Genomic DNA, 22,790 nt, shown 5'->3' on the forward strand with positions numbered 1-22,790 from the left:
TATTTCCCGGAACTCATCAGATAGCATTGATGAGTTTACCACATTAGTCACCGGCTTCATTAATAAATAATTGAATGTGGCAGAGCTTGCAAACTGTCACGGATTACAAAGGGAAACCCAGCCACAAGATGCCCAGTGACGTGAGCCTACCAGACAAGCTAAATGCTTTCTATGCTCGCTTCGAGGCAAGCAACATTGAACCATGCGTGAGAGCACCAGCTGTTCCAGATGACTGTGTGATCAAGCTCTCCGTAGCTGATGTGAGTAAAACCTTTAAACAGGTTAACATTCCCAAGGCCGCAGACAGATTACCAGGACACGTATTTAGAGCATGGGCTGACCAGCTGGCAAGTGTCTTCATTGACATTTTCAACCTCTCACTGATCCCGTCTGTAATACATGCATGTTTCAAGCAGACCACCATAGTCCCTGTGCCAAAAAAATACCAAGGTAACCTGTCTAAATTACTATCCCCCTGTAGCACTGTAACCATTAAATGCTTTGAAAGGCTGGTCATGGCTCACATCAATACTGTCATCCCAGACACTCTGGGCCTACTCCAATTCGCATACCGCCCCAACAGATCCATAGATGACGCAATCTCTATTGACTCCACACTGCCCTTTCCCACTTGAACAAGCGAGAATGCTGTTCATTCACTACAGCTCAGTGTTCAACACCATAGTACCCTCCAAGCTAACACTAATGTAAGGACCCTGGGACTGAACTCCTCCCTGTGCAAGTGGTGAGGGTAGACAACAACACATGAACACATCCATCACGCTGATCCTCAACATGGGGGCCCCTCGGCTGCGTACTTAGTCCCCTCCTGTACTCCCTGTTTACCCACGACTGCGTGGCCGAGCACGACATTAAGTTTGCCGACGACACGTCGGTGGTAGGCCTGATCACCGACGACGATGAGACAGCCTATAGTGAGGAGGTCAGACACCTGGCAGTGTGGTGTCAGGACAACAACCTCTCCCTCAACATCATCAAGAAAAATGAGCGAGGCTGTAGTGGAGCAGGTTGAGCGTTTCAAATTCCTCTGTGTCCACATCGCTAAGAATCTATCATGGTCCAAACATACCAACACAGTTATGAAGAGGGCATGACAAGGCCTCTTCCCCCTCAGAAGGTTGAATAGTTTTAGCATGGGCCCTCAGATCCTCAAAAAGTTCTACAGCTGCACCTTTGAGAGCATCTTGACTGGCTGCATCACCACGTTGTATGCCAACTGCTTGGCATCCGGTAGTGCGGATGGCCCAATATTTCACTGGGGCTGAGGTCCCTGCCCTCCAGGACCTAAATACCAGGGGGTGTCAGAGGAAGGCCCTAAAAATTGTAAAAGACCTCAGCCACCCAAGTCATAGACTGTTCTCTCTGCTAATGCACGGCAAGGGGCACCGATGCACCAAGTCTGGAAACAACAGGACCCTGAACAGCTTCTACCCCCAAGCCATAAGGCTATTAAATAGTTAACCAAATAGCGACACTGATTATCTGCATTGACCCTTTTTGCACTAACTTTTTTGATTAATCACATTCGCTGCTGCTACGGTTTACTATCCGTCACTTTATTCCTAGTTATATGCACATATATACCTCAATTACCTCTTCATATCGACTCAGTACTTGTACTCCTTGTATATAGCCAAGTTATCATTACTCATTTTGTATCTATTATTATTTATTATTATGTGTTTTATTTTTCTGTTCTTTCTCTGTCTTTTTCTCTGCATAGTCCACACCTGTTGTTTAAGAAGCATATGTGACCAATAACCAATAACGTTTGAAAATGTTATTGATTTGATTTTGTCCTGGCAGCCACATTAAGCCTTCCGGTTTTCGATTTTTGCCTTAAAAATAAAAGTCTGCGGTAAAACGTTATGTTTATGATACAACATCTATATTTTTTGCAGCTTTGCATAGTGCATAATGTTACAAATATGTAAAATAATTATAACTACTGGGGGAAATCTAAACGCAAGAGAATTATAAGATAAAGAATATTTTAAGGTGGAGCACATTGAGAAATGGTTGGAGCTTGATTAAATGAATGCAAAGAACACAGCCAACTGGTAAAAAACATGACAATTTAAAAAAAAATCACTATTTTGATTGTATGATTTATGTTAATTTCTCCTGCTTTTGTTCAACAATGCAATTTTGAAATGTAATGTTTAAGAAAGTCTTACTGTATTAGTGATGTATTGCACAAACACATTGCACTGCCACTGTACAGGAATAACGATCAATAGTGTGTCCATAAAACCTGGGTCCAGTCTACTCACTAGAGTCTAACTTGTCCTGGTGAGCACATCGCTATTTTACGAGGCAATAATACGTCACACAAAAAACGAAACCACATCCCTGCTGCTTTCAGTCCAAAACCCTGTCCAAGATGCAAACATTTTGATGAAATGCGACCAGGGTGGGTTGAAGAATAGCGCTGTTAACCTCCGTTATAATCGTTGATCGGCTATAGGCATAATTGGGGTGATACTAACCTATAGCACTATGATCTTACTAGTGTACTGCCGGAAAACATTTATTTATTTATAAATATATATTTGTCTATCCAAAACGCTTGACCTGGTGCATGTTTTGGCACCTAATGCAGGCTTTGGGCTGATTTAAATGTCTGCAGCCTGCTCATAATCAATACTATAACGTAGGTAATTTACACGTAGCAATGCCAGTCAGTTGTTTCCATTGTTTATTTGAAGCAGTTAGCTTTTCACCTAACACCTGCTATAGGGCAAGACAAGAGTGCAAGTCTGTGGAATTGTGTTTAAGTTCACACAGTAAACTCAATAGAAAGCTAATATAGTTAATTCATTGTTTTGGCATTTAGATATAGTCCTAAATTAGTCAGTCAGCAGAGTTAAAGTGACAGTACAGAAGTATGATTTAGACATGAGTTCGCCGACCTCACAGCCTACGAGTAAGTGCTGTTACCGAGTCTTGCTGTTCTGGCCTTGGTGGACCTCATCTGCTACTTTAAAGAGAGAGGCTTGAAGAGGGGATTGGCTATTTGGTTTTCTAGGGATTCTAATAATTATACTGGACCCTGGTTTTATGGACACACGATCGATGGGTTTGCGTTTACAGTGCAATATTTGTACCGTAGTGTCTAATGGCTCCATTTTAAGTCGTTTGACGTTATTTGTCAGGCCAAATGCATGTTTTGGCACAGGTCAAGGCTGGCCTTGGGCTGATTTAAATGTGTGAAAAGCACAACTGGCTAATCATTAGATTAATCTAGGTCGTTAACAGGTATGGCAGTCCATCATTGTTTACATTGTGTCTTTGAAGTAACTAATCACCTATCGGCCGACAGTGTATTGAATTGCAGTGAATGGAGTGGGTGGAGTAAAAAGTGTTGCTGGGCATTAAATAATGATCATATATAGATTCTACAGACCCTAGTGAGTAATCCCAACCCCACGTTTACTTTGGCACCTATAATAGTTTTCTATCTATAAGTATTTTGTGTATTGCACATGGGGCATTTATTTGACCGTGAAACATGTTTTAAAACCCACATTTAATGTTGCTTAAATATGAACAAATATGAATCCTTGTTAATGTTTAGACGATTTTTTAAATATATCATGAATACATACAGGTTAATTACACTTTTTCTACTATTACACGTGGGACTTTTATTTTGAGAATTTTCGAAATTCCGTGACACTGAAGTACTTTTTTAGTGTTGCTGACGAGACGCTGATCCCAGCCGCACAGTCAGTGGCTACTGAAGAAGGTGTCTCGTCCTCTGAAAAAGGTGAGATTTAAGCCTTGTAAAGTTAGTTCTTGACCAGTTATCTAAGGCATGTTTGCAACCACCAACATGTAAGTACGCATTTGCTAACTTTAGCTTGCTAGCTAGCTAGACATAAAGCTACTCCACTGTTAGTTAGCATGCTAACACATATAGAACAAGTCTGGATACGGTAGTAAGGTCAGTTAATAAACATATTTTTAGTTATACATATGTACAGTAGCACGGTGGTTAGTTGCCTAGCCAGCTAGCTGTTTATTGTTATCAATGGGTTGTTGGCACGTTGTTTAACAAAATCTAACGCTTTATGACGAAACCCTATTTATGTTTGTTGTAACCTGTAACGTTACACGCTCCCCCGTCTCCGGCTTATCTTGTGTATTTTTGGTTGTTGCAGGCGTCATACATGATAACGTCAGCTAAATAACCAGCCAACCTGTTATGTTGATGGCTTAGCTAGTAGCTACAATCTGTCATATACAGGTGAGGTATCCACCTCCTGCTCGAGGGGGGCTCAACCAGGGTTTAACCTAATATACTGACGGTCTTGTTTTGAGTGCACATACACACTCATAGTCCTCAAGCTGCAGCCTGCAGGTGAATGGTTTCTTTGTTTTGAAGGACAAGCTGGCCTACCTCAATTTCATCTGGGGAAATGTCCAGTGACCTGGAGTTAAATGACAAAATCAATATTCCGGAGCCACAACCTTATGTACATAATCTGCACACTGTAGACAGGCTACACACAAACTGCACATGACACACAGCTTTTAATAAAGGGATATTCTATTTGGTTGGTGAAGTACATTGATGGCATTGCAAGTGAGATGTATTATTTCATTCAAAGTCACTCCATATAGTTTTAGTCACTGCCAGGAAAGCTTTCTGGTGATTAACAATAGCAAGTAAACCATCTCAAATATAGGCTAGGCACCATTGTCCCCATGGGTCGTTCCATGTCATTTCAGCAATCCATTACACCCACCATCTGATTGTTCTAAAATAATTTCTGTAGTTAGAAACAGATCCGATTAGCATTCTTGCAACATTATTTTGTTGAAATATACTTTGATCTCAGATAAATTAAGCTAATTGATTACGTACATTATTATTTACAGAAATCATATAATACCCAATAAATATAGTGCCTAACATCCAATTTGACAATTTTTTTCCCGAACAATGAGTAAGACCGAAGAAAATGGTCAAAAGCCAACCACAGACCCCTCCCCCACGGCAAACCCACCCCAACAGTAAGTATACAGTACCAGTTCTCTATGTCTGACAAATAGTATGGAGCTGTGGCTCGGATTATTGTTTCTTCATCCTATGTAATGTATTTTTTTGTGAATTTGGGTCCTTAATAACACCTGGAACAGCACGATCTAGTGGTCCAAACCTGGTAATATTAGGATGTAGGATGGAACATAAATGACTAAATTCAGCAAAAAAAGAATAGTCCCTTTTTCAGGACCCTGTCTTTCAAAGATAATTTGTAAAAATCCAATTAACTTCACAGATCTATATTGTAAAGGGCTTAAACACTGTTTCTCATCCTTGTTCAATGATCCATAAATAATTAATGAACATGCACCTGTGGAACGGTCGTTAAGACACTAACAGCTTACACACGGTAGGCAATTAAGGTCAGAGTTATGAACATTTAGGACACTGAAGAGGCCTTTCTACTGACTCTGAAAAACACCAAAAGAAAGATGGCCAGGGTCCCCGAGCTGACAAGGTGAAAATCTGTCGTTCTGGCCCTGAACAAGGCAGTTAACCCACCGTTCCTAGACAGTCATTGAAAATAATCATGTGTTCTTAACTGACTTTCTTAAAAAAAAAAGAGTTTTTAAATTAAACGTATTATTATTATTTTTTAAATCGGCGCCTAAAAATACCGATTTCCGATTGTTATGAAAACTTGAAATCGGCCCTAATTAATCGTCCATTCTGATTAATCGGTCGACCTCTAGTAACAACACCTGCACATCCAACCTGCGGGACAGGTACAGGATAGGAACAACAACTGCACGACTTACACCAGGAACGCACAATCCCTCCATCAGTGCTCATACTTTCTGCAATAGGCTGAGAAAGGCTGGAATGAGGGCTTGTAGGCCTGTTGTAAGGCAGGTCCTCACCAGATATCACCGGCAACAACGTCGTCTTTTGGCACAAACCCACTGTCGCTGGACCAGACAGGACTGGCAAAAAGTGCTCTTCACTGACGAGTCGCGGTTTTGTCTCACCAGGGGTGATGGTCGGATTTGCGTTTATCTTCGAAGGAATGAGTGTTACACTGAGGCCTGTACTCTGGAGCGGGATCAATTTGGAGGTGGAGGGTCCGTCAGGGTCTGGGGGCGGTGTGTCACAGCATCATTGGACTGAGCTTGTTGTCATTGCAGGCAATCTCAACACTGCGTTACAGGGAAGACCTTCTCCTACCTCATGTGGTAACCTTCCTGCATTCTCATCCTGACATGACCCTCCAGCATGACAATGCCACCAGCCATACTGCTCGTTCTGTGCTTGATTTCCTGCAAGAAAGGAATGTCAGTGTTCTGCCATGACCAGCAAAGAGCCCGGATCTCAATCCCATTGAGCATGTCTGGGACCCCCCCAGAAATGACCGGGAACTTGCAGGTGTCTTGGTGGAAGAGTGTGGTAACATCTCACAGCAAGAACTGGCAAATCTGGTGCAGTCCATGAGGAGGAGATGCACCTCAGTACTTAATGCAGCTGATGGCCACACCTGATACTGACTGTTACTTTTGATTTTGAATTGCCCTTTGTTCATGAACACATTATTCCATTTCACATGTCTGTGGAACTTGTTCAGTTTGTCTCAGTTGTTGAATGTTATGTTCTTACAAATATTTACACATGTTAAGTTTGCTGAAAATAAACGCAGTTGACTGTGAGAGGACGTTTCATTTTTTGCTGAGTTTAGTTTCTCGGATGGGGGGGACGACGACATTACTGAATTCGCTGGGCATACATTACATTGGATGAAGAAACAATACTCAAAGCCTCAGCTCCATACTACTTGTCAGACATGGAGATCTGATACTATTTACTCGTTGTTGGGGTGTGATTGATGTGGGGGTCCGTGGATGGCTTTTGACCATTTCCTTGGATTCCTCATGTCTAACTCATTGTTAGAAAAATGTTAGTCCAAGTCACATTGGATACTATATTTATTGAATATGAAATGAATCCCATAAATGAAAATGGCCAATTTTGGGTGCAATTAGCTTAATTTTTCACATTCTATTTCAACAAAATAATTTCAGAAGGATAATTTTATCTGTTTATAACAACGGCAACAATTTCTGAACAATCTGAGATGATGGCTGGCAATCCTCTTTCTTGTGCTTTTTGAGGTGGTACAACCCCCCCACCTAAACCTTATGTGCTTGCTGTGGTAGAGCTAAGCTGATGCCCAACCCTAACCTCTGTTTTTACAACAATCAGCTAAGGCTACATGGGATGTAGTTTACGCTCAGCACAGTTTAGCATACTTTTAGAATCCCAATGCAGTGAGCTTGGGAAGCACCTCCATGTCTCCTTCCACTATAATGTGTGTAAAGTTGACCACACAGTGAGTCTTGTTGTCCACGGTGTATATGGGGTTGGAAACATTCACGTGAATTGTTAGCTTCAGGCTGCATTCTCTTTAGCCTAGTCCCTATCTTTGTTCCTGACCACATTGTGTTCTCTGAGCTCACACAGCAGTGTCAGCAGCATCACACTGAAATATTGATGCTGTGTCTGCTTTCTGCTGTGTAGTGGTGGGTCCTGTTACCTACAAGTCACTCTCTATTGCTGTATGTGCATATTATACTGGGCAGTACTGGATATGGCCCCCCTGTAACAAGTCACCTTGTTCCTCCATAGGTAGGGTTGCAAAGGGTCGGAAACTTTCTCTTGTGGAATATTTTGGTTGAACTATCCGCAATTCAATGGAATTGCAACCCTCTGCATGCACAGTGCATTCTTCCATCACATGTACAGCTGATTCTCAAGATCTTGCACACTAATGAGATGCTATTGAGCCCACACGACTACACTGTCTAAGCCAAGGACTACATGCTTTCTGGTAAGTTTTTATTACAATGCTAGGTGGGGTGAATATATTTTATATTAACTAGTAAATAGTAGCCTACAGCAAAGTGTGTTTAAATCATTTCTAACTTGTTAACAATTTCTGCTAGTTAGTTTTTGATACCATGTGTTTAAGCTTGTTTGAGCCTGCTAACTGAGTGTTAATTCACCTGTTTCCATACATGTTTCAATTTAAAACATTTGTCTTTAGTGATGCACCGATATCACTTTTTTGGCCAATACCGATATTTTCCTTGCCAAAAAAACCTATACCGATAACCAATATTTAAAATTGTTGCAGTCTAGTACAGTTAAATAGTTAACACACAGATAAGGGACTGCATCTCAGTGCAAGAGGCATCTCTACAGTCCCTGGTTCGTATCCAGGCTCTATCACATCTGTCTGTGATTGGGAGTCTCATAGGGCGGCGCACAATTGGCCAAGCATCGTCCAGGTTTGGCCGGGGTAGGCCATCATTGTAAATTACGAATTTGTTCTTAACTAACTTGCCTAGTTATATAAAGGTTACACACACCACACTGACCCAAAAATTATTAGGTTGGCATTTGCGTATGTCCCCATTACCAGTAAGAAAAAACATCAAACTATTTCTGTTACTTGCTGTGCTGTTTCATTGTTCATTTCTTCAGTCGTTAATTTCTCAACCAGGATTTCTATGGAACGCCGTTTGGGTCTTTTCATGACAAAAAAGATGCTTGTTAAATAACACTCTTTGACGTGTCAAATAAGCTTGTTGACCAATCAGGATCTGAATATGACTGCACGTCATATAATAATTTAACGCGTTCATTAAACACGTTCCTAAATTGGGTAGTTATTACACCATCACTCGTATTTCATATGTCACAACAATTCATCGATACGTATGCTATAATGATGGTAAAGTTGTCTTGTGCACCTACAGTGCTGGTCATAAAATAGCGAGCTAGCTCATGGATACAAACAATGTTTTTCTCCAAAAACATAGCAAACCGACATCTGTTTCAGTAACTATATAGCTAGGTGTCATTGTCTAAAAGAACCCTAATTTACAAGACTGTTCTTATTTGATTAATGGTGATCGGACCAATCTATGTGAAGCTAGCCACAATAAGGATCAGCCACAATAGTGGACTTTGCGGTTAGCAAGCTAAGCCTAGCTACCCCAGAAGTTGCAGTTAAACAAATTATGCTTTATTACACATCGTTCGTGGCCGGTGTTGGCTTGTTTACAGACTTTTTTTGTACATCTTTGACAGTGCTACTGTATCTTTTTTGACACGCAAAGACCCAAATGGCATTCCACGCTATTACTGTGTAACTCCGGTAGAGCAACATCTGAAAAATAGCTCACTTGGTAGTGTGTACCGGCACTTAACCAGTCGACGAAAGCCAACATCACCCACGACAGAGAACGGTTGATTGTTAAGGGCAATTAATTCCATTATCTTGGTTTTAATGGATTTTGCCTTTGAGTTGTCTCGTTGACATTTTCTTACTCTTTCAAATGACTGCTGCTCAAAAACAATGGATACACTCCACAAGAGAGCCAAGGAAATGGTTAGGTATGTGAAGGGTCATCAAGTTATAGCAGCAATCTACCTCACCAAGAAAAGTGAGAAGAATAAGAGCACCACATTGAAGCTGCCCAGCAACACCCGTTGGTGTGGTGTTGTCATCATGTTTGACAGTCTCCTGGAGGGGGAGGAGTCTCTCCAAGAAATGGCCATATCAGTCTGCCGACAATGGCCAGCCCAATCAAGAGGATCCTCCTGGATGATGTATTTTGGGAGAGAGTGGTAAGCAGCCTGAAACTCCTGAAACCTATAGCAGTAACCATTGCACAGATTGAGGGAGACAATGCCATCCTGTCTGATGTTCAGACTCTGCTTGCAGATGAAAGAGAAGAAATCCATACTGCCCTGCCCACGTCACTGTTGCTCCAAGCAGACGAAACTGCAGTTCTGAAATACATCAAAAAGTATGAAGACTTCTGCCTGAAGCCCATACACGCCGCAGCGTACATGTTGGGCCCCAAGTATGCTGGCAAGAGCATCCTGTCTGGTGCAGAGATCAAGGCTTATGGTGTCATCACTACAGTGTCTTGCCACCTTGGCCTGGATGAGGGCAAGGTTCTTGGCAGTCTGCCGAAGTACACTTCCAAGCAAGGGCTTTGGAATGGAGATGCAATATGGCAGTCGTGCCAACATATCTCATCAGCCACCTGGAGCGCAACTGGTCCTTGTTTGGGAAGACGCACGCAACAGGCTGACCAATACAAGGGTTGACAAATTGGTGGCCATCTGGGAAAATTTGAGGATTTTTGAGCCTGACAACGAGCCATCCTCAACAAGATTGGAAAGTGATGAGTCTGATGTTCAAGAGGAGGTCCAGGGAGAAGACATAAACGCCTGAGAGGAAGACAACCAAAGCTTTAGTTTCTAGACTGTCGTTTTACAGATGTATGTTAAATGGTTTTTGGGAGAGGCGATGGATCATTGGGGATTATTCAATATTCCCTTTTGTTGTTCAGTGAAATCATCCCGTGTGAAGAATCAACTCATTTAATTAAAGTTAAATTTGTAACTTAATTATTTTTTTTTTTTTCTATTGGAAGGATTTAATCATTTGCAATTATGTCTACTTATGATAAGGTAAAAGGTTTATGTTTCTGTCTCCATATGGTAAATATATCCAATAAAAAAAAACATCTCCATTCTAAATGGTATTAATATTCATTTGCATTAATTCCCATATATTCCCAAGGAAAGTTCCCACCTCCTGAATATTCCCTAAAATGTGCAACCCTATCCATAATGCATGGGGTTGATTATTATTATTATTTTTGTCCAGGAATGGAGCTTGTTTGATTGGAGAGCAGTTCTTAGGTCTGAATGTTCTCAGTGTTTCTGGGCAGGATTGGCTTGTGTACGGACGTGCCTCCTTCCTGCTGGAACATCAGGGGTTTGTGGGGGGTGATTCATCTTGTATGTTTAGTTAAATGTGGAAAAGCCCATGGACTTGAATAAGTGTGTGTAAACCTCAATTCTATCCAAAAACTGCATTGACTGATTGCTTGTCAAAACTGTGGCCATGCAAGCCTTATTTAGAGAAGGTGGTAAAGGTGTAAGAGTAAAAAACAACACAAAAAACAACCTATAACTATAGGCCTAGCTCAATGTCCCAGATGGTCTCAGTCTTCCTCAATTTCATTGGTGTGTGTGTGAACAACACTAAAAATGTCATCTTTTCCCACCAGCCAGCTCTTATAAGTTCCCTCCAGCCAGGCAGCTAGATGAGTCAGCGGAAGGAGCGCCGCGGGATCCACGTGGACCAGTCAGAGCTGCACTGCAACAAGGGCTGCGGTTACTATGGCAATGCCGCCTGGCAGGGCCTGTGCTCCAAGTGCTGGCGGGAGGAGTACCAGCGGGCCCGGCAGAAGCAGATCCAGGAGGACTGGGCCCTAGCTGAGAAGTAAGGAAGGAACATTCCTAGTCCTGGATCAATGGGTCTCAAACTGGGGGTGGGGTGTGATGGAGGGGTCCATAGATAGTTGGTGGGATGACGTAGGATGAAATGTAGGCCCACTTGTGAAACGTTCTAATCAATTGCGATGTGTTGTCAGTGCTGTGGCGCATTCCTTCCTCAGTGGCAGGGTAGATACTTTTACATCACAAAGTTTCATGTGGGATGCCTCACTATGTTGGACAGTCAACATTCAACCCCAGGTCACTGGCCAGCAGAGTTAACAGGCAAGCTGGTTTGTCTTATCCACATGGTATTCAACTGTAGCAGAGGATATGTGCCTATAAGTATTCACCCACTTGGATTTCTTAACATTTATTGTGTTATAAAGTGGGATTCAAATTAATTTGTCATTTTTTTGTCAACGATCTACACATCTATTTTCAAAGTGGAAGAAAAGTTATAATTTTGTATAAAGATTAATGAAAAATAAAACACGAATATACCTTGATTAAATAAGAATTCACTCCCCTGAGTCAATATATGTTAGAAACACCTTTGGCAGTGATTTAAATCTGAGTCTTTTTGGGTAAGTCTCTAAGAGCGGAAGGTGCTCCCAAGTGGCACAGCAATCTAAGGCACTGCATCTCAGTACAAGAGGCGTCACTGCAGTACCTGGTTCGAATCCAGGCTGCATCACATCCGGCTGTGATTGGGAGTCCCATAGGGCGGCGCACAATTGGCCCTTCCGGGTTTGAACGTGGTCAAGGTGTTGGGGATCATGTCTAGACAGCCATTTTTAGGTCTTGCCATAGATTTGCAAGCAGATTAAAGTCAACTGTAACTTGGCCACTCAGGAACATTCACCGTCTTCTTGGAAAGCAACAAGAGTGTAGATTTGGCCATGAGTTTTTGGTTATTGTCCTGCTGAAAGGTGAATGCGTCTCCCAGTGTCTGTTGGAAAGCAGACTAAACCAGGATTTCCTTTATGATTTTGTCTGTGCTTTGCTCTATTCTGTTTATTTTTATCCTAACAAAAATCCTTAGTCCTTGCCGATGATAAGCTTACCCGTAACATGATGAGGCCACCATCATGCTTGAAAATATGAGGTGGGACTTAATGATATATTGGATTTGCCCCAAACATAACGCTTTGTATTCAGGACACAAAGGTAAATTCTAAAATCATAATTCCACTTTGACATTATGGGGTATTGTGTGTATGCCAGTGACCATAAATCTACATTTAATCTATTTTAAATTCAGGCTGTAACAACACAAGCTCATGTTGTGAACGTATCTATATGTATAAAACAACATCATGGGTAACTCATCTTTGATTTTGTGGGACCAAGGCACACATGAATAGAATCAACCTGCATACATTGATATTTAATACAGATATTCAAATATGATTACATTTTAACTCATAATAAGCTTTTGACCTTTTCAACTGCTCTATTGAATGTATCGAATGTTTCTTTGGCGCTATTCACACGAGCTATGGAGAACTCTAGTGAAAGAACGTCAAGGACGTTTTGTAGCCAATGAGTTATGCTGAGCTTATGTGGAGGCTTCCATCTGGTCACTAACATCCTTTTTGCTGCAGTCAGTTCAGACAACCATACTAGTTTGTGTGGTACTGTGAGAGTCAGTGAAGAGTCATCATTCACCAATAATATATTGGGGAGATGGGGAATGGGAACACCAACTATGCTCGATAGAGACCTGTCAAACTGGGGTAGTCCCACATCATATGCATGTAAGTTCCAATATTTATTAGAGAATACATACAACAGACAATTTGGAATAGGAGCAAATTTAAATTGGCAGCTTTTCCGTGTAGTCAAATAAAATATGTCAATTAATTTGTAGTGTATTAGTTGATGATTTCAAATTTCGTGTAGACTTTAGGATATTCAGAAGGTTTATGAATACTTTGTTCAGACCATGATAGGTTTTCCCTCCAAAAGGTAGGGAGTTATTTCTAAATATTGGTGTTTGGATATGCCATTGCACTTCCCAATTACCAAGTTTTTCAATTTGTTGCCAGGTCTGTGTTGAGTGGTTGATGATTGGTCCAGACTGATTACGGCAAAACTTAGGAGATAAAGAAGAGAATTATACATCTTTCAATGTAAATGGTGACATTATATTTTCCTCTATTTCTAACCAAGGAAGACCTTGTATCTTGATCAAACCATTTCTTAAGTGTGCTGGAGCACAAGAGACAAAGCATATAACTTGAAGTCGGGTAAACCTAGACCCCCAAAACATTTGGGTTGCTGGAGTGTAGTCATTTTAATTCTGGGATGTTTCCCTTTCCATATAAAATCATATATTTTCCCAGTACCCGAATGGCGTGTGCAAAGGAAACATGCTACCAAAGAAATGTAGTCTAGGCAAGACATTCATTTTGACTATCGAAATTCAACCTGATGAATGTTAGATGAAACCATTTGCTTTAATTGCAGTTGTGACTGGTTTGTAGTTCTTTTAAACTATTTTTATCTAGAGGGAAAAATGTTTTTTTTTTTTTAATTGTGGTATCAAATTGGTAGTTAGTCTTGTCCCATCGCTGCAACTCCTGTACAGACTCGAGAGGCGAAGGTTGAGAGCCGTGTGTCCTCCGAAACTCAACCCAGCCAAGCCGCACTGGTTCTTGACACAATTCCTGCTTAACCCGGAAGCCAGCCACACCAATGTGTCGGAGGAAGCACCTTGCGACCGTGTCAGTGTGCATTGCCGCCAGGCCCGCCACAGGAGCCGCTAGTGCGAGATAAGACAAGAACATCTCTGCCGGCAAAACCCTTCCCTAACCAGGACACCGCTGGGCCAATTGTGCGCCGCCCCATGGGTGTCCCGTTTGCAGCCGGCTGCGACAGAGCCTGGACTCGAACCACGATCTCTATTGGCACTGCGAAGAAATGTTGAGAAATGTTTTTTTTTCACTAATGGCTCCAATGATGGGGCAAATAGGAGGCTGGACAGCCTTGACGAGTTCCCCGTTAGAAGGCGAATTGTGAGGAGCATTGGATACTCGTCAAGACCATTGCATAGAGGGTAATGTGAATTATTTTTAACATGGTTATAAACATTTAGCCAAATCCATATGATGGGTTCGGATTTCTAAACTTTAAATGTTGTCAATCATCAGTTACACTAGAGACATGAGGAGTGCCATAGTCTATGGTCTACACCAGAAGTTAATAGTTATCTGTAGGAGGAATGTATATGGTGGATGCATTTAAGCTTGGAATTTTTTGATTTTTAAATTTAACCTAGATTTAATTAAGCAAGTCAGTTAAGAACAAATTCTTATTTACAATGACAACCTACCAAAAGACAAAAGGCCTGCGGAGACTGGGATTAAAAATGTAAAAAATAAATATAAGACTAAACACACATCATGACAAGAGACAACATTACATAAAGAGAGACCTAAGATGACGACAACATCAAGGTAGCAACACATTACAACACAGCATGGTAGCAGCACAACATGGTAGCAGCAAAAAACATTGTACAAATATTATCGGACACAGACATCAGCACGAAGGTAGAGACAACAATAGATCACGCAAAGCAGCCACAACTGTCAGTAAGAGGGTCCATGATTGAGTCTTTGAATGAAGAGATGGAGATAACTGTCCAGTTTGAGGTGTTTGTTGCAGCTCGTTCCAGTTGTTAGCTGCAGCGAACTGAAAAGACAAGCGACCCAGGGATATGTGTGCTTTCGGGACCTTTTAACAGAATGTGACAGGCAGAACAGGTGTTGTATGTGGAAGATGAGGGCTGCAGTAGATATCTCAGATAGGGGGGAGTGAGGCCTAAGAGTGTTTTATAAATAAGCATCAACCAGTGAGTCTTGCGACAGGTATACAGAGATGACCAGTTTACAGAGGTGTATAGAGTGCAGTGATGTGTCCTATAAGCACTGGTGGCAAATCTGATGGCCGAGTGGTAAAGAACATCTAGCCGCACGAGAGCACCCTTACCTGACGATCTATAAATGATGTCTCCGTAATCTAGCATGGGTAGGATGGTCATCTGAATCAGGGTTAGTTTGGCAGCTGGAGTGAAAGAGGAGCGATTTACGATAGTTTAACCCAGTCTAGATTTAACATTCGCCTGCAGCTTTGATATGTGCTGAGAGAGGGACAGTGTACCGTCTGGCCATGCTCCCAAGTACTTGTATGAGGTGACTACCTCAAGCTCTAAACCTTCAGAGGTAGTAATCACACCTGTGGGGAGAGTGGCATTCTTCTTACCAAACCACATGACCTTTGTTTTGGAGGTGTTCAGAGCAGGGTTAAGGGTAGAGACAGCTTGTTAGACGCTAAGAAAGCTTTGTTGTAGAGCATTTTACACAAAATCTGGGGAGGGGCCAGCTGAGTATAAGACTATCATCTGCATATAAATGGATGAGAGAGCTTCCTACTGCCTGAGCTATGTTGTTGATGTAAATTGAGAAGAGCATGGTGCCTAGGATTTAGCCTTTGGGTACTCCCTTGGTGACAGGCAGTGACTGAGACAGCAGATTTTCTGACTTTATACACTGCACTCTTTGAGAGAGGTAGTTAGCAAACCGGTCCAAAGACCCCTCAGAGACACCAATACTCCTTAGCCGGCCCACAAGAATGGAATGGTCTACCATATCAAAAGCTTTGGCCAAGTCAATAAAAATAGCAGCCTAACATTGCTTAGAATCAAGGGCAATGGTAACATCATTGAGGACCTTTAAGGTTGCAGTGACACATCCATAACCCGAGCAGAAACCCGATTTGCATACCAGAGAGAATACTATAGACATCAAGAAAGCCAGTCAGTTGATTATTGACAAGTTTTCCCACCACTTTTGATGAACAGGGCAAAATAGAAATAGGCCTATAACAATTAGATCAGCTTGATCCCCCCCCCCCCCCCCCCTTTTAAACAATGGATGAACCATGGCTGCCTTTCAAGCAATGGGAACCTCCCCAGAATGGAGAGACAGGCTCGGCGACGATAGGGGCAGTAACCCTGTACTGAGTGAAGGAAAGATGATGTGAATGTACTGAGTGAAGAAAAGATAATCACATGTGGCAGGCACTGATAAGGATGGAGAGGTGGATTAGTGAGGAAAGGGTTTGAGGTCAGGCCACCTTAAGGGAGAAGGAACAGTTTATTGCCCGTGTCACTTAATTTCCTGCCTAGCAATAGAGATGTAATGTTTAGAGAGAAGGAGGACGTCAACCATATTGGGGTATATGTACTACCACTGCTGTTCGATCCTTTGGGCGAATAAACTTGGTTGGAGCTTTCATAGTGTCCGTCAATTTCTTACTCTGATATTTAGAACTTAACACATAGTATACCAGAAGTAGAACCATTCGAGACGGCCAAAGGCCTTTTCCGCATCAATTGGCAGGACTGCACAGGAGGCCGGTATATCAGGTGTAATTTGTATTATATGTAGGGGACCCCTTCGATTGTCTGACGCCAGTCTGTTTGAGACCCATTTGATCAGGTTGAACTAGTTTGGGTAAAATGGTTTCAAGATGTTTGGCTAGAACCTTGGCGTACAATTTCATGTCACTATTTCATGAGGGAGAGAGGCCTATGACTTGAAAAGAGTTGAGTCTTTACCTTTTTTATGTAACAGAGAGATGTCTCTATTGAAAAAGCCCATTTGAATAGATATTCGTAACACCTCTAATAATATTGGACCAAGTTCAGACCAAAAGGTTAAATCGAATTCAGATGGGATGCCATCCCATCCAGGGGATTTACCTCAGTTCATGTCTTTCAATGCATTGTGCAGTTCATTGAGTGTTTATAGGGGCATTTAAAGAGTGTGCATCATCAGAGGAGAGTTTTGCGGTAGATTCAAGCCCTCAAAAAAGGTTCTCTTGCGGTCTGAGGTATTTTGTACTTCAGAACTATAATTTTTCATATACATTTTTTAAATATAAATTGATGGTGAATCATGCAAGAGAACATCGTCAGCCTGAATGGGAACAAGACTATCATTATTCCGTAATTTACTCACTAAGAGGAAGCGAGGTCTATTTAAAGTGCAGATAATCAGTTTGTCGGACTCTATGAATTCAAAATTCTGCTCTTAATCTGAGTAAGGAATTTAACTCAGTTTTAATGATTAATTCTCTCTCTGGCGGAGAAACTGTTCTGCTTGTTGATGAGTTAGTAAGAATAGTGGACAACAGTTTGGTTATTTTTTTATTTGAGACTTGTTCACAAACTGGGTCACAGACTCTTCATTGAGGATAAATTCATATAAATCAGACATTTTTAAAGAGTGAGATTAAATCTCCACCTTGTGGCACGATTTGGAGCATCGGTTGTTGATAATTTGCAAGATCATTAGACACACTACATGACCAAAAGAATGTGGGCACCTGCTCTTCTAACATCTCATTCCAAAATCATGGCCATTAATATGAGGTTGGTCCCCCCTTTGCTGCTATAACAGCCACCGCTCTTCTGGGAAGGCTTTCCACTAGATGTTGGAACATTGCTGCGGGGACTTGCCACGAGCATTAGTGAGGTTGGGCAATTAGGCCTGGCTCGCAGTTGGCGTTGCAGTTCATTCCAAAGGTGTTCGATAGAATTGAGGTCAGGGCACTGCGCAGGCTTGTCAAGTTCTTCCACACCGATCTCTACGAACAATTTCTGTATGGACCTTGCTTTGTGCATGGGAGCATTGTCATGCTGAAACAGGAAAGGGCCTTCCCCAAACTGTTGCCACAAAGTTGGAAACACAGAATCGTCTAGACAGTCATTGTATGCTGTAGCGTTAAGATTTCCTTTCACTGGAACTAAGGGGCCTAGCCCGATCCATGAAAAACAGCCCCAGACCATTATTCCTCTTCCACCTAACTTTACAGTGGGCACTATGCATTGAGGCAGGTAGCGTTCTCTTGGTATCCGTCAAACCCAGATTCGTCCGCCAGATGGTGACCGTGATTCATCACGCCAGGGAACACGTGTCCACTGCTTCAGAGTCCAATGGCGGCGAGCTTTACACCACTCTAGCCGACACTTGGCATTGGTCATTGTGATCTTTGACTTGTGTTTAGCTGTTCGGCCATGAAAACCCATTTCATGAAGCTGACGTTGCTTCCCTAGGCAGTTTGGAACTCTGTAGTGAGTGTTGCAACTGAGGACAGGCAACAACAAAAATTACGCGCTTCAGCACTCGGCAGTCCCGTTCTGTGAGCTTGTGTGGCCTACCACTTCGTGGCTGAGCCGTTGTTGCTCCTAGATGTTTCCACTTCACAATAAAAGCACTTACAGTTGACCGGGGCAGCTCTAGCAGGGCAGACATTTGACGAACTGAGCTCCTGAGCGCTCTGGAGCAGGTTTTCATCAAGGATCTCTCTGTACTTTGCTCTGTTCATATTTCCCTCGATCCTGACTTCCCAGTCCCTAGCGCTGAATAACATCCCCATAACATGATGCTGTCACCACCATGCTTCACAGTAGGGATGGTGCCAGGTTTCTTCCCGACGTGACGCATTCAGGCCAGAGAGTTCAATCTTGGTTTCATCAGACCATAGAATCTTGTTTCTCATGGTCAGAGTTGTTTAAGTGCCTCTTGACAGCCCGCTTGGAGTTTGCCATGTGCCTTTTACTGAGGAGTGGCTTCCATCTGGCCACTCTACCATAAAGGCCTGATTGGTGGAGTGCTGCAGAGATGGTTGTCCTTCTGGAAGGTTCTCCCATCTCCACAGAGGAACTCTGGAGCTCTGTCAGAGTGACCATCGGGTTCTTGGTCACCTCTCTGACCAAGGCCCTTCTCCCCAAATTGCTCAGTTTGGCCGGGCGGCCAGCTCTAGGAAGAGTCTTGGTGGTCCCAAATTTCTTCCATTTAATGATGAAGGCCACTGTGTTCTTAGGGACCTTCAATGCTGCAGACATTTTTTGATACCGTTTCCCAGATCTGTACCTCGACACAATCCTGTCTCGGAGCTCTACGGACAATTCCCATGACCTCATGGCTTGGTTTTTGCTCTGACATGCATTGTCAACTGTGAGACTTTATATAGACAGGTGTGTGCCTTTCCAAATCATGTCCAATCAATTTAATTTACCACAGGTGAACTCCAAGTTGTAGAAACATCCTCAAGGATGATCAATGGAAATAGGATGCACCTGAGCTCAATTTTGAGTCTCCTTGGAAAGGGTCTGAATACTTGTGTAAATAAGGTTTTTCAGTTTTGAATTTTCTATAAATTTGCAACAGTTTCTAAAAACCTGTTTCGCTTTGTCATTATGGGGTATTGTGTGTAGATTGAACAATTTGTATTTAATCCATTTTAGAATAAGGCTGTAACATAACAAAATGGTAACAAGTCAAGGGGTCAGAATACTTTCTAAATGCACTGTATTTATTTTTATTTCACCTTTATTTAACCAGGTAGGCTAGTTGAGAACAAGTTCTTATTTACAACTGCGACCTGGCCAAGATAAAGCAAAGCAGTTCGACACATACAACAACACATAGTGTATAATTTCCACCTTCTGAACTAGATGCACTAACTGTGATGAATGTAATCTATCCTTGAAAATGATTGGTGCCTAGCGGAATAAAACGTGTATTCTTTCAGTAGACATCCTTTTTTTAATATTGTCCCAGGAATGACAGGAGAACCTTAATTTCGAAACCCTGGGGGGAATTATTTCATAAAGATATAAAGTATTTGGTTGTAATTGTAATGTTGCAATATTTTATAGGCTAACAATGGTGGCCAACCATCCTCCAGGAGAGCCTTTTAAAAGGGGCAGTGTTGTATTTTGAGACTGGCTTGAATATGTAAAGAAGTCAATAGGCAGAGTTTTAGCCTAGATTTCTGTCTGATTCTCTACGGTAAAAAAGATCATGCATTTTATTTAATGGTTCCTCACATCATACATACAACAGTGTAAAAATGCATTTTTGGGCTAATGAATTGAGCTTTTGGACAAGTAAAGAATCTGTCCTACTTGTTCAAAAGCAAATGGCAAAAAAAGTAAATGTCAAGCTCTGCTTAAAGAGATTCAATGTCTGATTTCTCGTTACCCATCTACAAATCGCTGCCCTTTATGAGGCTTTCGAATGCTCCCTGGTCGTTGTAGTTAAATCTGTGCCAGAAATGCAATACTTGACTGAGGGACCATACGGCTGTTGTATGTGGGGGACACAGGAAAGGGTAGTCATTCAAAAATCATGTCAACTTCTAATATTTCATACATTTTGAGTCCATGTAAGTTATTATTTTACTACTGAACTAATTTAGGCTTGCCTAAACAAAAGGGGTAAATATTTATGCAATGTCTATTTTAGTTGTTTAATTTGTAAAAATGTGTAGAATTTATCTTTTCACTTCGACATTTTATAGAGTATTTGGCAAATGAAATCACAATTACTTATGTTTCAATCCCACTTTGTAATGTAACAAAATGTGGAAAAAATCCAAGGGGGTGAATACTTATGATACCCACTGTATATGATAATTGAAATAGTTTTGGGGCGTTAAAGAAATTTCCACATTTGACTAGCTTTGTCCAACCCTCCCTTGACACATGGTGCCTGAGTTTCAAGTTAGGGGAAGTTGGAAGAGAAAAACTCTTATGATAAAGAATTGCATGCATCTACAGTGCCTTCGCAAAGTATTCATACCCCTTGATTTATTCCACATTTTGTTGTTACAGCCTGAATTCAATATTTTATTAAATAGATTTTTTTTCCTACCCATCTGAACACAATACCCCATAACGACAGTGAAGTCTGTGAAAACCACACTTGATGACTCCAAGCTGTAATCGCCGCCAAAGGTGTGTCATGACGTTGCCCTGTTGGGTGAGGTTTATGACCCCCATAAATACCTTTCCCCCGTTTTCTCTCCACTCTACAGAATGGACTCTTGGAAAGCCCTTTGTTAACATGAGAGAGTATGGTAACATCAAAAGGTTGGGGAAAGGTACAATATTTCTGTAATCCAACCAGTTGAAAGTGTCTGTTGGTACTTAAAGAATATGCAGACCAATGTAAGAGAGCCTACTATTTCTAATGTGATGAGTAGATTGGATAGTCATTTAGTTAAGCTAATAATATAACTGACTCACTGTTCAGAAAAAATACCGTTATGCTTTTCTTCTATCTTTGCACATATCCAGAGCTCAGACCCAGCTAGAGGGACATTTTTAAAGAGGATCTGAGAAATGTTTTGACTTTTTATAAACACATTTTATGTAGTTGTAGGACACTTTACTCTTCATGACTGGAGACAATAGCATAATCTTTAATACCTCAAAAATGACAGGGTAGACTACTCTGCTGACACTGACAAACTGAGATCAATGAAAACGACCTAGTCTTGGATGCAACCATCTAATCGATGCTTATGAAAAGGGGAGACGCATATTGTAGGCTATGACATCCATCTAGCTTGGAGGAAATTGTCCTAAAAAAAACATTACACCGGAGATATGGCCGATACTCTCCACTATAGTGCCAATTAGGCTTGGGCGGTGTACTGTATATACCGGGATATTTGGAAATGGTCACGGGATGGTTATTAAATACAGTCAATATTGTTAACTATTTCATTGAAGTTTAAAAAATATATACACAGTACCCAACCAAGTCTCTTATTTTTATTGGTGTCCTTTTAGTAGTGGTTTCTTTGCAGCAATTTGACCATGCAGGCCTGATTCATGCAGTCTCCTCTGAACAGTTGATGTGTCTGTGACTTGAACTCTGAAGCATTTATTTGGGCTGCAATTTCTGAGGTTGGTAACTCTAAGGAACTTATCCTCTGCAGTAGAAGTATATCTGGGTTTTCCTTTCCTGTGACAGTCCTCATGAGAGCCAGTTTCAACAGTGCTTGATGGTTTTTGCGACTGCACTTGAACGAACTTTCAAAGTTCTTAATGTTCCGGATTGAATGACCTTCATGTCTTTAAAGTAATGATGGACTGTCATTTTCTTTGCTTATTTGAGCAGTTATTGCCATAATATGGACTTGGTCTTTTACCAAATAGGGCTATCTTCTGTATACCACCCCTACCTTGTCACAACACAACTGATTTGTGCAAACTCATTTAAAAGGAAAGACATTCCACAAATTAACTTTTAACAAGGCACACCTGTTAATTGAAATTCCCGGTGTATACATAATGAAGCTGGTTGAGGGAATGCCAAGAGTGTGCAAAGCTGTCATCAAGGAAAAGGGTGGCTACTTTGAAGAATCTCAAATAAAACACTTTTTTGGTTACTACATGATTCCATATGTGTTATTTCATAGTTTTGATGTCTTCACTATTATTCTACAATGTAGAAAATAGTAAAAATAAAGAAACCTTGGAATGAGTAGATATGTCAACTTTTGACTGGTACTGTAAATTTGGCAAATTCAATTTACTTTAGGGGAAGCTCAGCATATTGGA

At 41.4% G+C, this 22,790-nt stretch overlaps 1 protein-coding gene across 6 annotated transcripts in view; it reads left to right on the top strand.

Moving 5' to 3' along the window:
* Positions 1-3,684: 3,684 nt before the first annotated feature.
* Positions 3,685-22,790, top strand: part of rabgef1 (RAB guanine nucleotide exchange factor (GEF) 1) — a 34,934-nt gene continuing 15,828 nt past the window's right edge. For 2 of the 6 annotated variants that reach the window (XM_031826697.1, XM_031826702.1), the window contains exons 1-2: positions 3,700-3,790; positions 11,155-11,369. In XM_031826697.1, coding sequence (XP_031682557.1) covers positions 11,191-11,369 — 179 coding nt within the window. In that variant the 5' untranslated portion in view covers positions 3,700-3,790; positions 11,155-11,190. Of the gene's footprint in view, positions 3,791-7,687; positions 7,890-11,154; positions 11,370-22,790 lie in introns of those variants that run through there. The other 4 variants (XM_031826703.1, XM_031826700.1, XM_031826698.1 and 1 more) reach the window with 4 other exon arrangements.

The sequence above is a fragment of the Oncorhynchus kisutch genome, linkage group LG6, assembly GCF_002021735.2.
Source record: "Oncorhynchus kisutch isolate 150728-3 linkage group LG6, Okis_V2, whole genome shotgun sequence".
In the NCBI taxonomy this organism is placed as follows: domain Eukaryota; kingdom Metazoa; phylum Chordata; class Actinopteri; order Salmoniformes; family Salmonidae; genus Oncorhynchus; species Oncorhynchus kisutch.